The sequence below is a fragment of the Aedes aegypti genome, chromosome 3 (genome assembly GCF_002204515.2).
Source record: "Aedes aegypti strain LVP_AGWG chromosome 3, AaegL5.0 Primary Assembly, whole genome shotgun sequence".
NCBI lineage: Eukaryota > Metazoa > Arthropoda > Insecta > Diptera > Culicidae > Aedes > Aedes aegypti.
The window spans coordinates 111,772,583-111,797,389 of NC_035109.1; the positions used below are offsets into that span (position 1 = coordinate 111,772,583).

Consider the following 24,807-nt stretch of genomic DNA (forward strand, 5'->3'; position numbering starts at 1 on the left):
TAAAAAAAGTATTGCGATTTGTTGAAATTTGTTCCGTTTCAGGACAATAGTTTTTAGTCGTATTTTTTCTTAGCATTAAAGTTAGGTTATTACAGTTAGTGATTGCACATTCGTTGCCGTTCCGTGTTCATAGGTGTCGATTATTGCACCGAGTTTTGTTTCGAAAATACCCTAGCGAGATTGGATTTGTTTTCCTCGCCCGTAGCCTTTGGAAGTGCTACAGATCCGTTAATAATAAATAGATTGTGTTTATTGCGGTTGCCTTTTTTCAGACTTTGTTTTGCATATGAGCTAAAGCTGTACAGAGTTCAACGGATGGTTATTTTTTGTTTTCTGTTGATGATAGTTTGTGTGTTAATTGGTAGAGTTGCAAAGTAGCTTTATGTCATGGCAGTACTATTATATGTATTTGTGGGTAAAGTATTGCTCCTACGAGTCATGTTTTGTTATGCCTATTCGTTAGAGATTTGAGTTTGGAGCATGAATGCGATACCGTCTTAAAGATTTGAGCTGAAAATGTAAGCTGTCACAGTCGTGTGAGCTTTAAGCTATATGGTATGGGGAATTCAGATATATTTTTTTATTTTTTCTGTCTTTTATTTTAATTCTTGGAGCCCAATAAACTTTCAGTCAGTTACCAAATATTTTTCTCTAGATTTTGTTTAAAGTCTATCTCAAATCTCGAAAAAAAGCTTCCAAGAATCATTGATCAAACTTTCCAGACTTCCACTAAGGATCTCGTGAGCAATACTTTTAAATATATCTAAACACTTCTAATTTAATTATTCCTCCTAGTTTTTAAACCCTTCAAACATATTTACAAGTATTTCGCTTTCGATTTTTTTAACAATTCCATCAAAATATTCTCTTGGGATTCATCTTGAGAATTATTGGAGGAAATTACCTGAGCTTATTTCACCGGGTAATTTCCAAACATTTTCTTAAGAATCAATTCAATAACATCTTCAGAGATTCTTCAAAAAGTTCCTTCACATTCTTTTTCTAATTTGTTCAAAAATAACATCCAGCAAGCGTTTCTTTTAAGTAAACATTTCATACTTGTTAAAGAATCTTTTCAATATATTATTCAAGTTTGCCCGCCATATTATCGCTATTCAAAAGTTCAGAGTAATCCTTCAACATATTTCTTGAATATTTTTTTCTTATAGATCTTTTGAAATTAAGCCTTGAATTTCTACAACAATTCTTAATCCAAAAATCAATGTAAAAATACTACTGAATACACTTCTACAAATTCTTTTAGAGATTCACCCAGAATTATTTCAGGGCCTATATCCACAATTATTTGGAAAATTTTTCCACAGAGTTTGTTGTGAATTTTCACAAGGATTTTTTCCGCAGTTTCCTTAAAGATTTTTCAGTGGATACCTCACCTAGGAGGGGGGGGCGGCTTAACCGCTTGAATTAAGCTAGTGATAAACTTGTGGGCATGGCCTTTGAAAGCTTTTAATATCGTTGGGGATTTCATCGAAGGTACTTTGAAAATTTCAGAAATTTTCCAAAAGTCCAGGATTCCACCAAGAACACCACAAAGCATTAATTTAAATGGAGAAGCAAAGAAAATCCCCAAAGATATTTTTGAATATTTGATTTTTTTATGGGAGGTTCAGAAATGTCTCTTTTCTTTTTTACAAGTTTTTTTAAAGGTTGCTTTTACCTGTTAGTCGGGAAAACGAAATTTGAAGAAAAGTTACCGAGGTCATCTCTATGAATTTCTCGGGAGCAAGCCATTTGGTATAGCCAGAGTTATATCCCTTCTTTCAAAATGTTATGCCAAATGACCATTTTGCTAAATTAACGTTATGCCAAATGTCCTTCATGCCAAATGACACTATGCCACTTGACCTTATGTCGAATGACTCTGCTCCGAATTTCGTCAATGATTCCTCATGAAATTGCATAATTTCTTCAATCAAGCATATGACCTCGCTCCTACCAATTTATTCAACAAATTTACAAGAAACGTCTCCAGAAATTCATCCACATTTGTTTCATGATCTTCTTCTTCTTTTTGGCGTTACGTCCCAACTGGGACAAAGCCTGCTTCTCAAATTAGTGTTCTTATGAGCACTTCCACAGTTATTAACTGAGAGCTTTCTTTGCCGATTGACCATTTTTGCATGTGTATATCGTGTGGCAGGTACGAAGATACTCTATGCCCTGGGAATCGAGAAAATTTCCTTTACGAAAAGATCCTCGACCAGCGGGATTCGAACCCACGACCCTCAGCATGGTCATGCTGAATAGCTGCGCGTTTACCGCTACGGCTATCTAGGCCCCTATTTTTTTCATGATGCGCTCAAGAAATTAAATAAATAAATTTCTGTACACACTTATATGAATAATTCCAGGTATCACTCGAACAATTTATCCAGTAATATCTTCAAAAGTTTTTAAAGAATATAAGTCCATAATACTTCCAAAGATTCAAAAAAAAACAAGACTCATGATGATATTTCTCCAGATTTTTTTTGATTCCTATAGGAGTTCCCTGAGAAGTACTATAAAGATACCATTCAGAAATCTTGCAGAAATCCCTGAAGGATCCATAAGTTGGATTTATTTTTAAATAACAGAAGAATGTTCCTTTTGATATCTCTGCATTCAACGTAGCGAGTACTCTAAGAACACCTCCAAGAAATGTCTACGGTGATTATTTCTGATACGTCTCTGTAAGGAACCTAAAGCGTATCTTGAGATAGTACCAGAGTTCCTGCGCAAAAATTTCTCTAAAGGTTTCTAAAATGTCAAATTTAATTTCTGGTGGAATCTTTTGAATACTTACTAGGATGAATTCATGATATAAGCTAGGTATGCTGTTCCGCTCAAGGAAAGTAAAAATTTCTGCGCAAGAAATGGTCAAGAAAAATTCTACAGTGAGCTCCATGTGAACTGACATTTCTTTTCAACTGCGTACTGCGATCAAAGAAAAGTGCTTTTCTTGAGCATGCGACTACTTTTCTCGAGATATGCGATTACTTTTCTGTTGAAGTGCATACTTGCTATAAGGTTGAAAGGATAAAAGGTCGAAAAACAAAAAAAGGGACAAAAGCTTGAAAGCTTTTTTTTTTCAAGGAAGGAGAAAATTTCTGCCAATCAAATCACTTACGACCTTTTGTCCTTAAGACCTTTTGTCTTTCAACCTTTTGTCCTCTCGACGTTTTGTCTTCTTACATGTTGTCCATATACCTTCAAGGATCACAATAGCTTCTAGGAATTTTTACTCGAAATTTCTTGCAGTTAATTATGGAAGAATTTACTCAGAAATTGGTGTGAGGATTTCTACACAATTTCTTCGTGGACTAGTAAGCAAACTTACTGGACAATCCTTTGGGAAAGCATCTCTATGGATATTCCTGAAGAAATCAGATATCGAGTGGGTTTAACAAGCAATGAGGAATCTCTTTTACATACAAGTCGAGTCGATCAAAATGACTCGACTGGAATCACTGTCGAACAAAAAAATCGCTCGACTCGGCTCTGTCACTCGAGTTTTTCGACAGTTGTCACTCTATGTCACTGAATTACTATGGTAGTTGACGAGTGACTTCTGAAATGTGCGTGCTTACTTTGATCGGCAGTGATCACAGACGAGTCACATGTATCTGCTAGATTTAAACAATAGACCCCTATGCAGGGTAGACAATCGTCGCCGTCGAATGTAAAAAGTTTAGCCACGAGTACCCGGGCTCCACCCCGTACTTAACTTGGTACTTGAGAAGTTTGTAAATAGTAAACAAGTACAAAAGTGAAATTCGGCTCCGTAAAGCGTTAAACGCGATTGAACGTTTAAATAAATGAATTGGTAAAAAAGAATGGAAAAATTCGACGACGAAACTAAAAGAAGAATCATCATCGGCACTCTACAAGCGTTGGATTACTATTTGCTGCAGTGATCCGTTCCATAGGCTCGGCGTCATGGCAACAAACAAGCTTCCTTCGTTATGGTCGAACTTTCATTCGGGAGCTCTGAGCCGACTAAAAGTATGAATCTTGTATTTGACAGGTTAGGAGTTTAAAAAATAAGACAACAAAAAACAAAACATGTCTGGACTCAAACAAACGATCTGTAAATCTTCAAATTCATGCGCTTACCAACAAAGCTATTGAAGAAACATGAGAAGAGTGGGTTCAATCGCCAATACAAGCAATTTTCTTGTTCAGCACGTAGCAAATATGTAACAAACGCCTTCTTCGTTTGAGTTAGGAATGAAGAAAAATTTGTGCGTTTGCTATTTTGGATCGAAGTTAGTTGTGCATTCTTTCGATGACGAGACAACGACCTGGCAGACTTAATATACTGGATGACGATGATTTTTTTTATTTCGTCCTTAGTCGGTGACAAATCTGACGATAGTCGCCCTGCCCCTATGTTATTTTAAGGTTTAGCGAATGTTTTAGTCGGTAGTGACTCCAGTCAAATCTTTTTGGTCGATTCGACTTCTGAAATAGGGCATATTTAATGTTCGTTAGCCTTCGAGCGATTAGTTGTTATGCTTGAAGATCTATGGGCCTTTACGCATAGGAGTTCATGTATAATCTGGAAGTGTGTTTGAAACTGAAGCTTGGTTCAACATTATTATATGAGGCTACATGGGTACAATAATTCATTAATGTCGTTCATTAATTTCAAGAAAATCACTGTTTTTGCTTATAGATTTCAACTCCTTCAATAAACGATCATCTTAGATAACTATTGACAGTCGTTGGATTCAAGGTTCGATAGAATTTAGTTGTTTGAAGTTGCTTGGGTATAAACCTTACTATACCTCAGATCAGTCATTGCACTCGTTTAAATTACTTGTAACGAATAATATACAAGATGATTATTCTCAGATTGTTGGATGACGTAAGATAGGTGATGTATTTTTATTTTCATACATTTTATAGGATTTTCCATGAGTTCAAACCGCAATGGTGAAGTTTTGAGTCGTCACTGGTCAACATTATAAATTTGAAGAACTTTCTTAGAAATTCAGCGTAAATATTCAGTAGTTTCAATTTTAACTTAACAAAACACGACATCCCGAGCAATGCATTTTTTCTATCTTTTTAAGATGATACATTTTTGGGCAGTGACCGGTCATCACGTCATCAGGAAAGTTATTACCCTAAGATTTCTTTTATTGAGATCCAGTATATCCAGACTGGATTTTATTAATGGGATTCTAATTGGATTCTACCATGGAAATTGTCCTATTTTCCAGTTTCATCCTGTTGCACTCATGCACACCACTGAACGGTTCAGGACCGACTAAGCTAGAAGCTGCACTCTTTCTTGCTAGATTGTCGGCGATTTCATTCATCCGGGCACCCAGTATAATGTACACTAACTTTGATCGACATGTAAATGTCTTCATAGCATTCAAAGCTGCTTGACTGTCCGAGAAAATACAGATCTTTGCAAATCAGAACTTTGGAGGCAAACTTTTGTAGGTCAATGATGGCCTGGTAAATTTCAGCTTGGAACACAGTGGGACTGCGCCCCATAGAGATTATCTTGCTGTTACCAAGGCTAAAAACTCCAGCTCCGGGGATGGACCTGGAGTAGTGGTTAGAACACACGCCTCTCATGCCGAGGACCTGGGATCGAATCCCATCCCCGAGATAGTCACTTAAAAAAATCAGTGACGACTTCCTTCGGAAGGGAAGTGAAGCCGTTGGTCCCGAGATGAACTAGCCCAGGGCTAAAAATCTCGTTAATAAAGATAGAAAAAAAAATTCTTCCTTGAAGGCATTCTTTAGTAGATCTTATAAATATTGGCGCACTTCCTAGATTAGCAGAAATTATCAGATCGTGAAGCATAGCTATAACTCATTCGATAATATTTTTATCCAAACCCCTTGCTCCCATGGCTGAACTCATAGAGCTATAGAATGCATTGTCAAATGCTCCTTCAATATCGAGGAAAGCATCAACGGCTATTTCTTTGGCTTGAAGTAAATTCTCGGTTTTATTTACCAGTGACTGCAGCGCCGTATTGGTAGATTTACCTGATTGATACGCAAATTGACATTTGTGAAAAATTAGGCATTTCCATTAGCTTATTGACTTGACTTGATTACGTCGTCAAATAGGGTCACCAATATAATTTTGGCCTCTATATATTTTGGACCCCCTGAGCCATTTTCATAAAAAATCACAGTTAAAATCAAAAAACCAACTTACTTTGTAAGCTATTTGGAAAGATAAAACCATTTCTTAATTGCATCAACTGTTTGTACATAGAAAATATATGTATTTCATCTGAAATTAAATAATCAATCGGTTCATCGATGCAACCGTTACAACGCGTTACACACATTAATTGAAGGCGTCAGATTTTTTTTATATGTAAACAAAACCTTTTTCCAAGCTTCTGTACTAAACGTATTGAATTTCTTCGGCTTTTCATTGGCAAACGATTGATTAGACTATTGACAAGCATATTATACAACCAGTGTTGTGGATTTTGTAGCCAATCGATAGTAAATGCCGAGGGTTCAACATGTATATCGTGAGGGTCCAAAATGTATTGGTGTGTCCAAAACAATGAGAAACAGTTCTTCACAATTCAATTATTTTTGGTGTATTTTGGATCATACATACATTATCTCGTTGAGGAAGTTTTTCTCTACATTGTGGTATGTTGTTTAAGTTGTTTAAGCTGTGCACTTAATTAATTAGAAAGAAAAAAAAAACACTTCATTAGGCGGTCCAAAATAGGACAGTTATACTATTTTTTTCATTTCATCAATCTAGGGAATGCTTTTCAACAGATCCAGTTAATTTGATAGTTTTGCAGATGATATAGACAATGTTGGTCGGTGAATTTAAAACGTCGGAACTCCTACAGGCAGTTCTAGAAAAATCTCTATAAATTCTTCTAATGAAATGATTAGGGAATTTAAATACACGAAATTGATCTCCAAAAGTAGTTCTCTCCATATAACTTTGGGGAATCACTTGCAGGCATTTTCGAAGGAATTCTTAAAGAAACATCTGACTGTTTGGAGGAGCCATGCAATGACGATACAGTTAAAATATGTCTTAGTGTTATTGCGTTACGTCCGAACCGGGGTAGAGCCTGCTTCTCAGAATAGTGGTTTTATGAACATTTTCACAGCTACTGTGAGTTTTATTTGCAAATACTCTGTGCCCTGGAAAATTTCAAACCGAAAAGTTGCTCGGCAGCTGGGATTCGAATCCACTACCCTTAGCTAGGTTTTGCTGAATAGTTGCGCGTCTATTGCTTTATCGCTACGGCTATTTGGGCTCCTATTTAGGCTGAAATTTGTGAATGCTTAAAGGTGCTCTGACATCGAAGATGTTCAAATTCAATTTGAATTGGATTTTCAAAAATATTTCGTATAAAATTCCTTCTAAAGAATATGCATTAGAGGTACTCCTTATGAAATGAAGCTCTGACGGTGAATAGGATTTCGTCCGAAGTTACATAAAAAAATAAGAATTATGTTCCTGTCATAGCCATGTTCAAACTCAAATCTCTATTGTCTAGGTTCTGTTTCACTACAGCCCGACATGTTGCGTCAGCTCATTCCGTAGTGCGGTAAATAATCCTCATCAGCCCTATCCATCCTAATCTTGTCACTAGTCATGTCTATTGCACACGTTTAGTTAAAATCTTATTCCTCATTATCAAGCATCTGCTCCTAAACTACGCATAATATAACTACTGTCCCGAAAGACTCGCACCGCCAATTTGTATCGCTATAAGCTTTCGTATTGTTGTCGTGCCATAAATATTGAAATCGCCACGTGCCCGTCTCACTTATATGCGTTAATCGCAACTCGCCTAGACAGTCGCTCCTTATCATCGTCTGCCCGCTCCTCGTATATGTGCCCGCGTTACGCCGCACTCGCGTCATCATTATTCATTATGCGAATTAATAAAATTTATACAACAAGTTTACACTTACAGCTAAGGCTACCACCAATTTTTCGACTGTGTGTCATCATCTCGTTCCTCTCACTTTCTCAAAGGTATATAAATGCTTTCGTTCGAATCTGTGAGATGTGCGCTTGATAACCGGGCGAAACAAAAGTAGTATGAATACCTAATCAAATTGGGGAAACAGAATTATATACGTTTCATATAGCAAAAGCATATTCTTCGCTGAGAGTAAACTGAGCCCGGAAGGGAGGCTGCGCCCGAGTGGGGTAAATCGTCGTTTACTTTCAGGAAAAAAGATTCTTTTTTCAATTGGAATTAATAGAGCGATAACAATGGAAGCTTTTTTCTAAAAACAAACATTTACGATACTAACGCCTACCCATCTAGGGCAGATAACCTAGGGAGTCCTCCAGCGAAGAACCGACGGCGACATTCCGAGCGGTCATCGCCTGGTACACATTGTCCGACTTAGTCGAGTTGGACCGTTTGGAGGATCGCTTATCGCCCAGCTGCTTTCTCGTGGCCATATCCGTCTGGGACGATTGAATGTAGTGATACTCGTTGTGGGCGATCGGTTCCGCCAGGGCCTTCTTGTTCAACAGCTTGTGGATGGGCTTATGTACATGTTTGCCATCTCCGTGGCGTCTGTGATTGCTGTTGCTGTTGTTGCTACCTCCACTGTGATTGTGCGTGTGATGATGATTGTGACCATGATGATCACTCTTTGTGGCGTGCTTCTTGATAGAAGATTCCTTGTGTTGTTGTTGCTGCTGCTTCTTCTGTTGGTCCTGTTGCTGTTCTTCGTTCTTCAAGTTTGTGATATCGGTCGTTTGGCTCAGCTTGACGTCTGCAAACACCGCCGCCACTTCAACAGTCTTCTTGACGCTCAGCGCTTCCGAAGCCTTGATCGCCCGTCCGTTGCCACCTACAGTGAACAGTTCGTAATCCAAACCCAGTTTGTCGGTTCCGTTCTTACCTCCGGATGGTTTGCTGGCACACTTTTGAACTTGACCCTGTATACGCGTGGGACAGTAACACTTCTCGTGACTCAGACAGCTATCCGTGTCGCACCAAGTCGTCGATCCTTCCTCCTCACCTTGAGTTTCACCCATCGAGCAGTAGCACTTCTCATCGCTCTTGCAACTTGGCAGCGAACTCCGGTTGCTGGCTTCATTCAGTTTCGCGTTGATGTCATCTCCGCCTAGACTACAGTAACACCGATCGGCCGAAGTGCAGGTGCACGCATCCGAATCGTAGCTGCACTCTGAGCAAGATACGTATCTGAAACGATTCAAATTATAGCAAAACAGAAAAACACGAAAAAACACCACCTTCTTACCCGCTGGAGCTGTTCCGGTTGTGGTGCGCCGTCAGCGTATGCTCATGTCGAGCATCTGAAACTTCCGAACCACTTGTTCCAATTCTTGATCGATCCTTCTTATCGGCCGTCTTAAAATCCAGTGACAGTTGGTCGGAGTTGGCGGCCTGGTGTTTGGAGGACTTTCCGTGGACGCCGACCGGGACTGACCGGCGACAGGCCGTAGAGTCTCCGTCGTCGATGAAGCTGGCGTTGGACTCGCCCTGGCTGCCCTGATTGCTTCGGCTGCTGTTGGTGCCGGTTTTGCTGAAGCTACCGGATCGGCCGAGCGATTTCTTGTTCCGAAACTTCCCAAAGCGAAATACCTTCTTGAGACCCTTGGCGCCGATCAGCAGCTTGCGCCGTTGGCTCTGGAATTGAAATGAGATTGTAAGATTTATAATTTAAGGCCATGATAATGCGTTCGAAGATCATTTCTATCAACGTTGGGATGAAAATTATTTTTGTCTATAAGCTGATAAGGTCTAGAATCTCGAATGTCTGCATCATGTCTGGATAACTTTTTCAACCCCGAAAATTTTGAACCCCGAAAATACGATCCATCAAGAGCTGGCCAAGCACATTACGGACATGAGTAGTTATGGAACTGGCATGTCCAGACAAAACCTTGCCTACCAGTTGGCGGAGAGAAAATACATCAAACATCGTTGCTGTCACGAAACGGAATAGGCAGGGCGTGACTGGCTTAATGGGTTTTTGAAGAGGCACCCAGAACTGTCTATCAGGAAGCCGGAAGCTACTTCTCTTGCTCGTCTGAAGGGATTCAATCGTAGCAGCGTTGGACTTTTTTCTTGAACTTCTTACTACGAACAACGGCAGCTGTCAATATCCACCAAGTCGGATTTGGAACGCCGACGAAACGGGTTTCAGCACGGTAAGTGAATCTAGAGCTCCGATTGAACTTATTTTACTAATAAACATACATTTCAATTGCCTACCAGGAGTGTGAAAGTATTGGCGAAAAAAGGAGTGCGACAGGTTCCCGGAGTATCATCCGGCGAGAGAGGTGTCAACACTACCGCATTTATGGCCATGTCAGAAAGCGGACAGTATCTGGCTTCGATGCTCATATTTCCTCGGAAGCGGTAGTATGATGCACTAGGGCTGGGTGCACCTTCGGAGACGATTTTTGCGTGCAATGTGAATGGATGGAGCACAACAACAACTTGTTTCATGTGGTTCGATCATTTTTTATCAGTAGCTCGTCGGTCGCAGGATGCGCCCGTGCTACTCGAGCTACACAAGAAACTTGGACATGATTGAAACGGCCAGACAGAATCTTGTGAAGTTTCTGTCAATTCCACCACATACGTCTCATAAACTGCAACCGTTATGCCGCCCACAGACGCTCAGGCGGTTTGACCAACACTGACTCCACCCCCAAGTTAGTCAAACCGATTTACCGTTTTGTCTCAAATTCCGAACAGACTCATATTCCGAACACTCGCTTTTTGTATGGCGATTTGGTTGAAATGTTTCGCTGAAATATGTCACCAAATAACAAGGAAATGGCAGTCAATTGCAATTCAATTTTAACGTCTCCAATACAATTTATACCGCGTGGGTAGTGATGATTCTCTAGTTTGAGGCCAGTAGCACAAGCTCAGATCAATTTATTTGCGGAATAATTCATTTGAATATGATTCATTCGTGCTGTTCGGAATTTGAATCAAGGTGTTCGGAATATGAGACAGAATAAGCACAGTGTTCGGCATTTGAATCAAAATGTTGTTCCATACTTTTACGTAAAAACAATACTAAAACTAATTAAATCAACATTATTATTGGTACACCCAACAGCTAACAGTTAGGCTTGGCGAAGAAACAAAAATTTACATGAATATCAGCCAATTTATGCCAATCAGATGCATTTGAAGTCACGGTTGGCCTTAAGTGTTCGGAATATGAGTCAAAACGGTATGTTGCTGCAACCGTTTTACCGACTGTTAAAGTTCGTTTCAGAAACACTATATTTCTTCGCATGTTTTGAATGATCTCGACAAGTCTATGGACCGATGCACAAGTTCACTATGGACCAATGCACGAGTTCACTGATTTGACGTTTGAGCGGTGCCGAATTCACTGGTTTCCATGATCACATAAATAACACGGCACCGCTCAAAAGTCAAGGGGTGAACTCGTGCATTGGTCCATTGAATATGGGATTGTTTTTTTTTAATTATGTGGCTGTGGGTGAAATATTTCTACGATTTTTGGGCAGTAATTGTAGTGGCTCACTACTAGTGAGGAAGAGCAGAATTTTCAAAATTTAAGAACTGCAAGAAATCAATATTGATGATGAATCCCAGTTATAATTCGCACGAAGTATTCCGGCAAAACTTAAAAATTATAAGTGGTCTCTGTCGGGATTATTTTGAACAGTAATCGATATGAGAATGGCTATGGTAAATTCTTCAAAGATTCTATCCAGAATCTTTAGTGGTTTCCTCTAGTTAGTCTACTTTGAAGATTTTCCATGAATCCATGGATTATACTAGAAATTCTTCCTGGGATTCTACCAGAAATGTTATCAATAGTTTCTCTAGAAATTTATCAACATTTTCAACCAGAAATTCCTCCGGGGAAAATTCTTCAGGCATACCTTCAGATGGCATTCTGCCAGAGATATCTTCAAAGGTTCCTCTATTGATTATTCAGGATTTTCTCAACTGATTCCTTCAAAGATTAATCAAAAAAAAAAAAAAAAATCTCAAGTAATATCTTCAGTAATTCAGCCTCCAAGAGTCCCCCCAGAGATTACTATAACCTTTTTTTTAGAGGAATTGCTTCAGGAATTCCTCTAGTTCAGATATTTCTCAAGAAATTCATCACCAGATATTCCCCCAAGGATATTACCAGGACTTTGTTCAGGTCTTACTCCTTGAATTTTACTGTTTAAATTTCACCAGGAGTTGCTTCAGAAATTCCAAAAAGAACTTCATCCACGATTCCTTCTTGTAATTTTCTTACAAAGTCCTCCATGGATTAATCCAAAACCTTCCCAAAGAATTTTTTCAGTGATTCACACAATGCCTTCTTCAAGAATTCCACCAGAAATTTCTCCTAACATTCATTTAGAAACTCCTCCAGCGAAACTTCAGGAATTTCTAAACAGATTTAATAAGGATTCTTTTCCTGTGAATCCACCAGGAATTCCTCTAGAAATTCTTAAAGAGATTACTCAATCCAACAAAAATGCTGGGATTGTTCCTATCAAAAATCCTCCAGTGATTCTTCTACTGATTTCTCTAGGAAAACCTTCAAAAATACTTCAGCGAATAATCTTAAAATTCAAGGATTCCTTTATGAATTTCACTAGAAATATATTCTAAAATTCCTACAGAAATACATACAGAGGTTTACTCCAGGAACTCCTACAGTGATTCTACCCAGAATTTCTCCAACGATTAATCCAGGGATTCCTCCAGGAATTCAACCAGGAAGCCTTCGGCGATACTTTAGGAAATACCACAAAAGAATTAAAAAAACTTCATACAGTTTTAGTGATTTCGCTTACAATTTTTTGAGAGGTTCCCCCAGGTTATTGTCAGGACTCTTCTAGTGTTTCCTTCAAAGATTCATCCTCGTATCCCTAAAGGGACCCTACGAGGCATTCGACTTGGGATTTTGAAGGTATTACCACAGATAACAGACGTTGATGTCCGATTGTAAAACTGCGTAAGACAGTTAACGGTCATTTTGAATGGCAACACAAGTAGCAACCTCGTGGTGGCGCTTTCATCGCTAAGTTCCCATGACGATGTCAGTGGTGAATATGAAATATTTCAAGATACTCATATTCACCACTGATTGACGCAATTTGCTGTGTGGCGGCGCTAGTGATTGCAAGGAGTTTTAGTTTGAATATTTACACAGGTTTTCAGAAAATGTTTGTTCTAGCATAAACATCTGTTATCTGTGGTATTACTTAAGAATCTACCAGATATTTCTCCGAAGATTTTTAAAGGAATTTATTCATAATTTCCTTCCAGTGTTCCTTGAAGGATTTTTTCCAAGAAAGTCGATAAGTCTGAGACAAGTTCTAAGTAGACAGCCTTAGTCGCAAGAAATATGAAAATGGCACCGTACGCTTTTACCGCGGTACGTCTAGGGCTTGGCCTGATGTAAACTGGCCCGATAAAGTTTATGACCGCCCGGAAAAATGGATGCGATAACGTGGCTTGCTCAGCCGTCAGCTCATCCATGAATTGCTTCACAGGAGACGGTTTGGCTCTGCAGCACTTGTGGCAATGATGAACAACCTGGCGAACGATGCTCCTTCATTCAAATGGACAATATTTAGCTGAATGGTGCTCAATAGCAGCTGAGTTACAGAATGAAATAGGCGTTCGTTCAACGAGTAGACGAATTAGTGGATGCCCTTTTGGAAGAATAATTGGGTTTTTGAGGTCCCCAGCTTCTGCCGAATACCTCAACCGGGAACCGAGACGGAATCCCTGGAACATCAAATCTCGATTACTTTTTCAAATTGACGTAAGTAACTTTCATACTGTTTTGAGAAAGTTGATTAAGAAGAATCACAACCTATCTTCTAAAACTGTTTTAAAATGAATTCCCTTTTTAACATTTTTTTACCGTGTACATTGCTTAAATTTTGCATGCAATCAGCTCGCGTTACAACACTAGGTAGTTCCTATCATTTCCCACAAAAAAATGTATGACAAAATGATAAGCCGTTTCAATCAGTTACTTTCGACGTTTTTGTACCAGTGTAAAATCGACTCAAGTAGTGTTTTGTTTTGATTCGTGGTTAAGTCACTTTGTCTCCCATACAACTGAGCGGCGAAAGTAGCGGTTGGGTTGAGAAAGTGGAGAATCTTACTTTCGTCGTTTTGTAAATCCAGAAATTAAACGTTCTAAAAGTGAAAAATCGAGTTGGTTTAGAGCGGAACGTGTAGAATTTCTTCTGCGAAATACGTAGGATTGATAAAGTAAGTTTGTTAACTTTTCTGACTTGAGTCTTTTTGAATAAGTCTTCGAGAAATATGCTTTTTGGCTACGCAGCCTCTATTTTGTCAACAGCTTTTTTATAATAAAGACTGTGCAGACAAAAAGAAAATTTCATTATAGTATACAGTCGATTTTCTAGCAGCTTATCCCTAGAACAATTTCTAGAGAAAACCATGAAATTGTGTTTCGGGGCCATTCCTTGGAGAAATTCCTGAAGAACAACTGAAGAAAATTCTGCTGGAATCCATGTACAGATTTTCTTAGAGAAATCTCTGTAGAAGTCTCTAGAAAAATCCTGTAGGAATCTCGGAAGGATTATCTTAGTTAATTACTAAAGGACACCTGAAGGCATGTCTGGAATCCCTGGAGAGTCCTTGGAGGTATCCCAGAAATTATTACTGTATAGATTTTCCTGGTGTCCGTAGAGAAACCCCTGGAAAAACCCCAGAAGAGAATTTTCTGGAGAAATCCTTGGAATAATCCTTGGAGGAATCCATGGATATATTTCTGGTGGAATCCTAGGAGAAATCTCCGTGCAGAGATTTTCCGAAAGGAATTCATGTAGCGATTTTACTGGAGGATTTTTTGTAGATATTTGCCCAATGTAACCCCTGGAGGAATTCTCAGCATAATTTCTGATGAAATTACTGCAGGAATTCATTGGAGAATTCCAAGATGAATTCTTGGAGAATTCTTATGTAGAGATTTTCCTTGGAGGGTACGTCATGTAGCGATTTTTCGGTGGTGATTCTGAGTGAATTCCTGGAGGACATTCTTGAGGAATTCCTTGAGGAATTATTGAACACCTGAAGGAATTCCTGCAGGATGCATTTCTGGAATACCTGAATAATCTTTGAGGTATCTCAGAAAGAATCACATTAGAGATTGTGCTGATGGAATCCGTAGAGAAGTCCCTGGAAAAACCCCCTGTAGATATTTTTCTGGAGAAATCACTGGAATAATCCATGAAGAAATTTTTGGCGGAATCCCAGGAGAAATCTGTGGAGGAGTCCATAAAGAGATTTTCTCAAAGAGAATTTATGAAGAGATTTAACTGGAGAAGTTTTTGTGGAGATTTTCCTTACGTAATCGCTGGAGAAATTTTTTGAATAATTTCTGATGAAATTACAGTAGGGATTCATGGGTAAACTATGGAGTAATTTTAAGAGGAACTCTTTGAGGAATCCCCGGAGGATTTTTGAAGGCCAATAATGAATCCCTGGAGAAATTCCTGTGAATTACAAGAGAAATATCTTGAATAATCCTTGAAGAAATTGTCCAAGTATAACTCCTGGAGAAGGCTTTCAATATATCTCTGCAAGAGTCCTTGTAGAGATTTTCCTGGAGAAATCCTTGGAATAGTATTTAGAAGATTTTCTAGCGGAATCGCTGAAGAAATACCATAAGAAATCGCCGGGAAAATACCTGGAGAAATCTCTGGTGAAATTGCGGAACATTCATGGAAGAATTTTTGGAATAGATTATGGAGAAATTCCTGGAAGAATCCCAGCAATCTTGCAGGAACTACTTATAAAATCCTGTAGATATTATTTTTAAGAATTCTTGGGGTATTCCATATTTCTGGAGCACTATCAGAACCGGTCTGAAATGTTTTTCCTGGATACCGTAGCTTTACAGCAAGATCAAATCTGAGGGGCATGGGTGTGAATCCCATCGGTCGAGTATATCTTTGGATTGGAAATGTTTTCGACTTACCAGAGCATACAATATCTTCGAACATACCACACGATATACACATGCATAATTGGTCAATCAGCAAAGGAAATTCTCAGTAAAAACCTGTAGCAGTTCTCATGAGAAGCAGGATTTATCCCGGTTGGGACGTAACGCCAGAAACTATAAGAATTTTATGTTTGTTTTTTGGCATGGTGTCTGTTATGATCTGGATGAAATATCATGACTTTTGAGCTGTCCGGTCAAATCCTATTGTTGGCTCTCTTAATACCCTTGTATATCGAAATGAAAACACATGAGATTTAAACCATCGTACAATACATGCATATGAACTGCAGTAAATGGTATGTGACAGTTCCTTCTGGAAACAGGTTCCAGATGCCCTTGTGCCCAGAATGGCCATACTCATATATAATATTCACAGTCCCATTCTAGGGTTTCATATATTTCATTTAAAGCTAAAAGATCGAAAACCGGTTCAAAAATAGATTTTTGTGAGCATTTCAAAGTCAGGGGCCATTATGCATTATGCGTAACATTTTCTTAATGCATTAGGAAGGTTTCAAACCCTAGTCTCCAAAAAGGGTGCCGGTTCAGTCCCGTAGATGACGGTGTTCAGCTCGTAGGTACTGATAACCTTCACTGGTGATGAATTCTACGGAATGAATTGCAGCGATCCAAATTCATCACAAACCTGGATTTGACGGAACATTTTCTCAACGTCCGCGACAAGCATTACAGGTATGTTCCGTTTTTATCAACACGATCGGCAATTTTCAGTTGACAAAAACGGAACCGTGACAAAAACGGAATAATTTTCTTAGACAAAATATTTTACAAATTTGGATACAAAATTGCAGGATAACACACATTTTCATCATATAAATTCACAGTATTGATGTTTAGGAGCTGTGAGGAGCATTTATATTGTTCATTCTTATAGGTTCGTAATGAAAGATGGTTGCCTGCAGACGCCTATCAATCAATATGATTTAGTAATAAATAATTAATAGTTTTAGTTTTCTTGGTTAGAATTTCAATAAATGCAATATAGAATATTAAAACGATAATCACATAAATGTCCATTGTATCATAAGGTGCGTCTAATTTGTAAAAATATCTACAGAGTGGGTCAAGCTGATCATTGTTTTTTTTCGAGAAGGATTAAACAAGAAACAACTTCTTTTTCTACTATTCATCTTCATCCTTCTGCTTCTTCTTATTCTTTATGGCATTACATCTCAACTGAGAAAGAGCCTTCTTCTGAGCTTAGTGTTCTTATAATCACTTCCGCAGTTATCAAATGAGAGCTTTTTGCCAAGGTACATTGTACGCATTTTTAGCTTCACCCGATTGGCAATCTGAAATTAATATTTACGGTTTCCTGTGCTTTGAACTGTCAAAATCTTATTAGTAATATGATTTTGGTGATCTTTCTTCTAAAGTTATTACTACCAACTTCGACAGGGATGCACTATCAGCAAATCTGGAACTTCAGCTTCACGTTAGACTGGCAATAAACTAACCTAAAGCTTTAGTTTTTGTTGAGTATTATATTATTATTATATTAAATACTAATGGTCCTTGGAAACTTTGTTTTGCCATCAAGTAGGCTGCTGAAAATTGCATGAAATCTCCCATGCAAAACGACAAATTTGTTTTCAGTTGTTTTTCCAGTAATTCCAGAAAATTTTCCAAATCATTATTATTGTCTTTATTAACGAGACTTTCAGCCCTTGGCTGGTTCGTCTCGTGAAAAAGGATTTCTAAATCATTTCCTTCACTCAAATGCGTCGGAACACATATGCAACAGTGAAATAATCATGCAAGTCTTTTAGCCCGTTCTTAAGCCATTTTGTGATATACAAAAACACAAAAGTATACAAACTTTAGAACAAGCATCACCAAATTAGAACTTTTTGGTAAGGAACTCTTTTGTAAAGTTTTATGAATAAGCTTGTAGCTGTTGGTATATGACTCCTAATTAACCTTTTAGTCTCCATATGGAGAAGGAGTTCATATCTGCTCAAAGATCAAGGTCCCAGCAAATTTGGGATGGCAACGTTCATCAACAGTCTCACAATTTTTCATTTCAGTTCTTTACCCTCTTCCTCGATGTAAACTTAATAAACAGTCAAACAGACGTAACATTTAGAACAAATTTCGATCAAAATCATAGTTGCGAAGACATGTACGCCCAATGCTAAACCAGCGTGTTTAGCCGATGGGCCAACAAGTGGCGGTAGTATGTAAACGTCAAAAACGAACAGAAACGATGCGAGCGCTGCGGTGGTCGATTGACCACCTACCATATATTCTGGACATCGATGAAAGTGTGACGACTGTCTGTGCTTATTATATGGAGATTCCAAAATTTTCTATAGATTGCTTAGTTTCGCTGGAACGCTTCCTCTACCCCCTGGAACAGGATCTAATCAATGACTGTTTGCTATAATTTGTGCAATGCTATCGAGTTTGAGAGACAGAAGATAATGTTCAGAATATGACGGGGTCAACAGTCTTATCAAAAATAAAATAATCTCGATCATGTCTCTTACCGTTGCTCAACAATTCTTGAGTTCATTCCCAAGTGCATCCCTTATAAAAAAGGACTGAACATATATTGGATCGTCCATTAATCACGTAAGGGGTTATGAGGGGAGAGAATTCGAGATACCTCACGTGCCATACAAATATTTTTTTTATTTTCATACAAAAAAAATCATACAATAGGAGGAGGGGGTCGAAAAACTGCAAAAACTGGTCTTACATTATTAATGGACAGCTCCCATGTCTATCACATTTGCATAGAAAATTCTTTAATGCGATGTTATATAAGAAAAAGGAGAGGTCTCTGCAACTCTCTCAAGTACGTATTCCAATAATCACAAATTCCAGTTGTTGCTAGGACGTGGACAGAGCAATTCTCGATTGTTGAAGGATGGGTCAATCTTGCCCTATGCCATGCTTAGTTTGAAAACTCCAATTGGTTAGTGGATAAGAAGAAGTCAAACCTTATCGAATCGTATATGACTTGACACCTACCATGTATCGTAAGTGCTCAACATTAACAAAGTGTCGAAAAATCAATTCTGAGGCAATTGAAAAGCATTTAAATTGCTTCAAAATAAGTATTTAGTTTATATTCTGACCATATTGAAATTTAAAAAAAAAACAATTTTTTTGTGTTGATAAAAATGGAATAATTTGTTAACGAAATCGGAACGTGACGAAATCGGAGCGTGACAAAAACGGAACGTGATAAAAACGGAACATACCTGTATCTGTTTCGTCCGGCATCGCATGATGACTGACATCTTGAATGATCGGTCCCACCAGTAGCGCATCGTTCAATGTCACCCGTGTAAACGTTTTACTCAAGGCGTTGAATACAACACGGACATTGATTGTAGTACTGGCTTTCTTCACTACTGGATGACTGGGACATCCTCGACCTGACACATATGTCTAAGCTAGGAATACTCTTCCATGAAAGCGCAGTATTGCCTACGAAGATCGGTATTTTTGGCTAATCTACGCTCCGTAGCCTGAAGCCGTCGTACTGCGATCTTTTTTGATTCACCAATTCGCTTCAAAACATCTTCGTCCTTTTGTAGAGCAATAGTGTATCGGCCGCCCTCTCCCCGTTAGTACGGTACGAATAAAGGGCTCCTCACAGTGTGCTTCTTGTGGCAAATAGTTTTTGGCTAACCCGACCTGGCAGGGCCAAAATCGGATCATCAACTTCTGAAGCCGACATGGTGCAGCTAATGTTCAGTAACTGAATGGGGACCGACACTCCACCGCAAACCGCAACCGTCCATTCCTGAAGAAATCGAAGAATGATTCGATTCTCAGAACCATATCTACCGTCAATGGATCGGCCAATTCGACAACATCTGGTAGCTACCAGCTTGAAATAGTGATCGTAGGTGTAGGTAGATTGACTGTCACCTTCGGTATAAGGTACCGCGGGGCAAGTGGGTAAATGGGGTAAGTGAAAATAATTGGTATGTTTCACTGAATATGTGAATTAACGTTTTAAACTCATGCGTAAACCTTCGAGGCCATTCAGAACATTACGATAGATAAGAGGTTCCTGAGATTTTTCAACCATTATTGCATAATACAGCGAAAGATTGTTGACCTGTTAAATATAACTCCGTAACAACTTGGCGGCGTGCAATCTTATTTTAATATTTTCAGCGAAAAAAAGTTGCGGAAAATAATTTTCTGTACCACTTTTAAGTTGTCCCCTCTGACAGTTTTAAACTGCAATGAAAAAAGTTTTAAAATCAATTCGACATAGAACTAAAAATAACTAAATTAAAACACCGTCAATTTGCCAATCACGTGGGGCAAGTGAAAAGTTTCTCATTAGAGATTGAATTTGTGTTTTCTCTTTAGGTAGCTATAAGTATATAAGGTGGGCAATTATCATAGAATAGCTGAACGTGCTGATAATTCAAGAAATACTATACTCAAAGCGTTACAAGCTATTATCGTGGTATTTCTCTAAATAAAGGTTGCCAAATATTATGATATTAATATGTGTACTTCGGACAGCCGATTAAAAGTAAGACGTTGATTGAAAAGTTCCAAAATAAGAGAACGCACGGAAATCTCATGGAATATCTATGTAAAGCTAGTTCAAAACATAAAAAATGGGGTATTGGTCTACCCACATAAGAAAGTTTCGAAATACTTTATTGGAGGATTCCGTTTGATTTCTCACGAAGAGTTATCCGACGTCAAATCCGATTTAAATAAAAACAAATAACGAGCGGTGAAAATTCTGCAGAGCAGAAAAGCAATTGCTGTCCCATGATGTAAGAACTACCATTGGAAATGTTGCAGTTATAATGTTGTCGAATCATTTCACCTAACTTAACTGAACAGAAGAAAATTCAAATAACAAGAATAAAATGTTCTTTGTTTACATGTTATTTATGTTATTGTTCATTGGGACGCCTTAATAAATGTTAAAGGTAATAGGAATCGTGAATATAACTGCTAGTTTTTGAAATTATTGCTCAAAACGATAAACTTTTCACTTGCCCCACTTGTGAGGCAAGTCAAAAGTAAAGAAACGTTTTTCAAAAACTTTTTCTGTACTTTTTTCTTCAAGTTTACATAACAATAAATTTCAGCATACTGCTTATATTTGGTGGAAGCCAAGCTAAAAATATACATGACCTCATTTGTTTTAATTTAAAGTCTCTAGAATTTGAAGAATCCCACTTATGCGAAATCCATTACCCACTTGCCCACGGTACCTTAACGAGAAGTCGCATGAAGTCGGGAGAAATGCGAAATGCTGAACTTAGACTGACAATCCTTAGCGTGATGACCGGATTTGAAGCAGTTGCTGCATAGAGAATGGTTTCTGAGGACTACTTCCCTTTTTGATTGTGAAATTTAGGGTCCATTTCTTCACCCCCGCTTATTCCTTAAACCTAATTTAATCATATGGGTAAACGTTTGGTTTACGTTTTGAGCGAAGGTGAAGAAATCGGCATTTTGCTCAACATGCGATTACTAAAAACCCAAAGATAGTGATTGAAAATGTATAATGTTTCAATATAATATCGCAAAATTCCCCCTCTGCACCCACCTGCGCATTGCTGTTCTTCCGCTTCAGCTTCTTCTTCTTCTGGCGGCGCATGATGCTCTTCGAGCGCTGGTACAGCTCGTCCTTGGTCAACGTGACGGCCAGCTTGAGCAGAAACTCCTTGTAGATCGGTTTCAGATCGTTGAACGACATTCCGTCCGAGTTGATTATGGCATTGAGAATATCGTCCAGCGAGTGCAGATTCTCCTGCAGCCGGAACTCGTTGAACAGTTCGGAGAAGCCCAGCGGGGAGCCTCCTCCTCCGCCTACCTTGCCGGTGTGCCGACGGGTGGCTCGTGATTTGTACCTTGTGAGGCCGGCCGTGTTCAGGAAACTGCCGGATCGGGGAATGGCCACCCGGGTCAGGATGTCCCCGGTTGAGTTCTCCGACAGGGCCGGATAGTTGCCTTCGCCTCCCTTCGAGAGGGAGTTGTTGTCGTCGTTCGAGTGACTGTGGTCGGTGTAGATCGCATCCAGTGAGGGCCGATTTGAAACTGCGGAAGAAAAGAAGCATATTACTGAGGAACTAAGAATCATTACGCAAAGAACTAACCTGCCCTTGGAGGATTTGCCGGCAACGGAGGTGGTCGTTTGCCTTTCGGCGATCGTTTCTTGCGTTCTTCTGTGGAAGATTCTTCGTTGGCACCGGTCATGGTGTCGCTTTCGCCACTCAGCGAACTGGTGGCGGTTCGTTTCGTTTTCCGAGGAGGCCTCGGTGGGGGTGGCAGAAGACTTCGTTGGCTGGCACTGGACCGTCTGGATGATAGCTTGGCAGAGCCCGGTTGAATGTGGATGTTGGTCGTTGCGGCACTGCTGGCGATGCTCATGCAGCTGACACCGTTGCGGTTCTTGGGTCTTCGTGGTCGTTGGTTCTGGGTTTGAAGATTTGATTTTTTGAAAAGAGTTAGCAATCATAGTTTTAGGAATCTTTTTATGAATTGTAACAAGTTTTTGTACAAAACACAAAAAAAACTTTTTTAATTTTAGCTCGCTGAATTTATTGCTATTTTAAAGAAGTAAGTACAACTCTGGTTTTTGAAATACAGGTCGGACTCGATTATCCGGAGACTCGATTATCCGGGGACTCGATTATCCGGGATTCGATTATCCGGAATTTTAGACTCGATTATCCGGAATTTGTTTTTTGATGTTCTTGTTTTTCAATTTTTATGCATAAATCTGAGATAATTTGGTATTGCAATATACAATATGAATGGTTTTGCAGTTTAGAACGTATTTAAGAAAAGGTGGATTTGAAAAAGTGGTTTTTTGTGTATGCTAGCCAAAAAATGTTTTTTCTCTTGTTAAGACCCCTTCAGTTCCTAGAAAAAAATTTTCTGGCTACGCCACCGCATCATATATATAAAATAACGAAAAAAGATAATATTTAAGTTCTTTTATCAAAGACATCATTTTTTTTCTTAGTGATTCGATTATCCGGAGGATTCGATTATCCGGAGTGAAAAAAAAATCGATACTCCGGATAATCGAGTCCGACCTGTAATAATGATTGAAAAAGTGTTTCTCATCGATTTCACTTAAATTGAATTTAAATTTATCGAATACTTGAATCTAAATTTATCGCATACTACAGAAATCAGTTTTTATTTTCAGGGCCGGAATAAAAATGTGGAGGTTCTGGGCCAGACATTTGAGAGGGCCTTTAAGATGTATCAGATATCAGATATCAGATATTCAGATATCTGATTCGGTGCTTTAGAATGGATTGATAGTTTTCCAAGAAAATTTTCTGTTCAAGGTGCTCTAATTACAGTTCGTTCTCGGAGTTCAAGAGAAGCAGACGTGTTTCCACTCGATACAGCGCTGATAGTGATCATTATAGTGAACTGCCTACGGGCATCTATTATTCTTTTGAAACAATAGTGTAAGCAAAACGGAACAATGGCGGAAGCAGTTCTCCGAGCTAACTCGCTACGACTGCGTTTCGAGCGTGGCAAACCTGAGCCAACTGATACGGAAATATTCGCTTTCATGAAAGGAAAAATGGGATTAAAGAGTGATAATCTGCTTTCAATGTACAAAGATAAACCGGAGCAGTCGGTGATCATTAAGTTTCAAACTGAAGATGGCTTCAAAGAGGCGCTTTCGCGTCTACCTGGAACAGTGGAATTTGCTTACAACAAATACCAAAGCACAACTGTTCAGGTATCAGCAGCAAATGCCGTGGTGCGTTATGTGCGCATCTTCAACCTCCCGCCGGAGGTGGATGACCGTGAAATTTGGACGGCATTTTCGAAATACGGGAAAGTCCAAAGGACGATTCGAGAGAAGTATGCGGAAAGTACAGGTTTTCCAATTTGGAATTCTGTACGTGGAGTTTTTATCGAGCTCAAGGAAGGATGTGAAATACCCGCGACAGTACTCGTACGCAATCTACGCGCTCGAGTATACTACGAAAGTCTTGTGAATAAATGCTTCCAGTGCGGGAGCGCAAGCCACTTGAAAGCGGAATGCCCCTACCGGGCATCAGTGAACGAGCGGCTGAAAAGAGACCAGGTTGATGTACGCAGCCATGCTCCCTCTTACAGCGGAGCGCTTACGGGCAATTGGTCAAGGTCGAAACCGACTGGAGATAGCTCGGAACAGGGAACAATGGTGAATTTAAACAAGCTATTCGCCAACAAAACGACACGTGGATCAATCACTACGGATGATGGAGAAGTTGCGGAAGATGAGCTAGGCGAGGAGGGGACATCGGTGATAGAATCGTCGATGGAAACAGAAGGTATTGTGAAAGTTACAAGTAATGCTAATCAACCGCCGGAAGACAATGTAGTAGAGGACCAATCTACCGTCGAAGATGAACAAGAGTTGGTATCTACATCAGAAGAATGTGAATCTCGGGAGCCCAGCTGTAGCGCCGTGGGAGTAGTACCGTCGGTGGCCGATGGTAGAGAGAATACCGACTACGTCAGGTGCACCGATCTGACGAACACAAGCAGAAACAATGCAGAAGATGGAGTGAAAGGTATGAAAAGGGGAAGAAAGATATCGAAGGGAAAGCGTGGGGAAAAATCGAGTTCAAATACATCAGAAGAATCTAATGACCGGGGTGAGGGTAACAAGGGAATTTCAATCACGAATTCAATATCGGAACAGCAATCAGCAAAAACAAGAAGTCGATCGAAACAACCAAAGCTAAGCCAGAAAAATGAGAACAAATGAATTACGTAGTTTGATGTTTTTTTTGAAATTGTTATAATTAGATGATGGAT

At 39.2% G+C, this 24,807-nt stretch overlaps 1 protein-coding gene across 1 annotated transcript in view; it reads right to left on the reverse strand.

Moving 5' to 3' along the window:
• Window positions 1–8,230: 8,230 nt before the first annotated feature.
• The window catches only part of LOC5576785, a 199,984-nt gene continuing 183,407 nt past the window's right edge, over window positions 8,231–24,807 (reverse strand). Inside the window, exons 6-9 of the mRNA XM_021848887.1 lie at window positions 22,125–22,443; window positions 21,575–22,065; window positions 9,256–9,644; window positions 8,231–9,197 (exon numbers count right to left, since the gene is read on the reverse strand). Coding sequence (XP_021704579.1) covers window positions 8,300–9,197; window positions 9,256–9,644; window positions 21,575–22,065; window positions 22,125–22,443 — 2,097 coding nt within the window. The 3' untranslated portion in view covers window positions 8,231–8,299. The remainder of the gene's footprint in view (window positions 9,198–9,255; window positions 9,645–21,574; window positions 22,066–22,124; window positions 22,444–24,807) is intronic.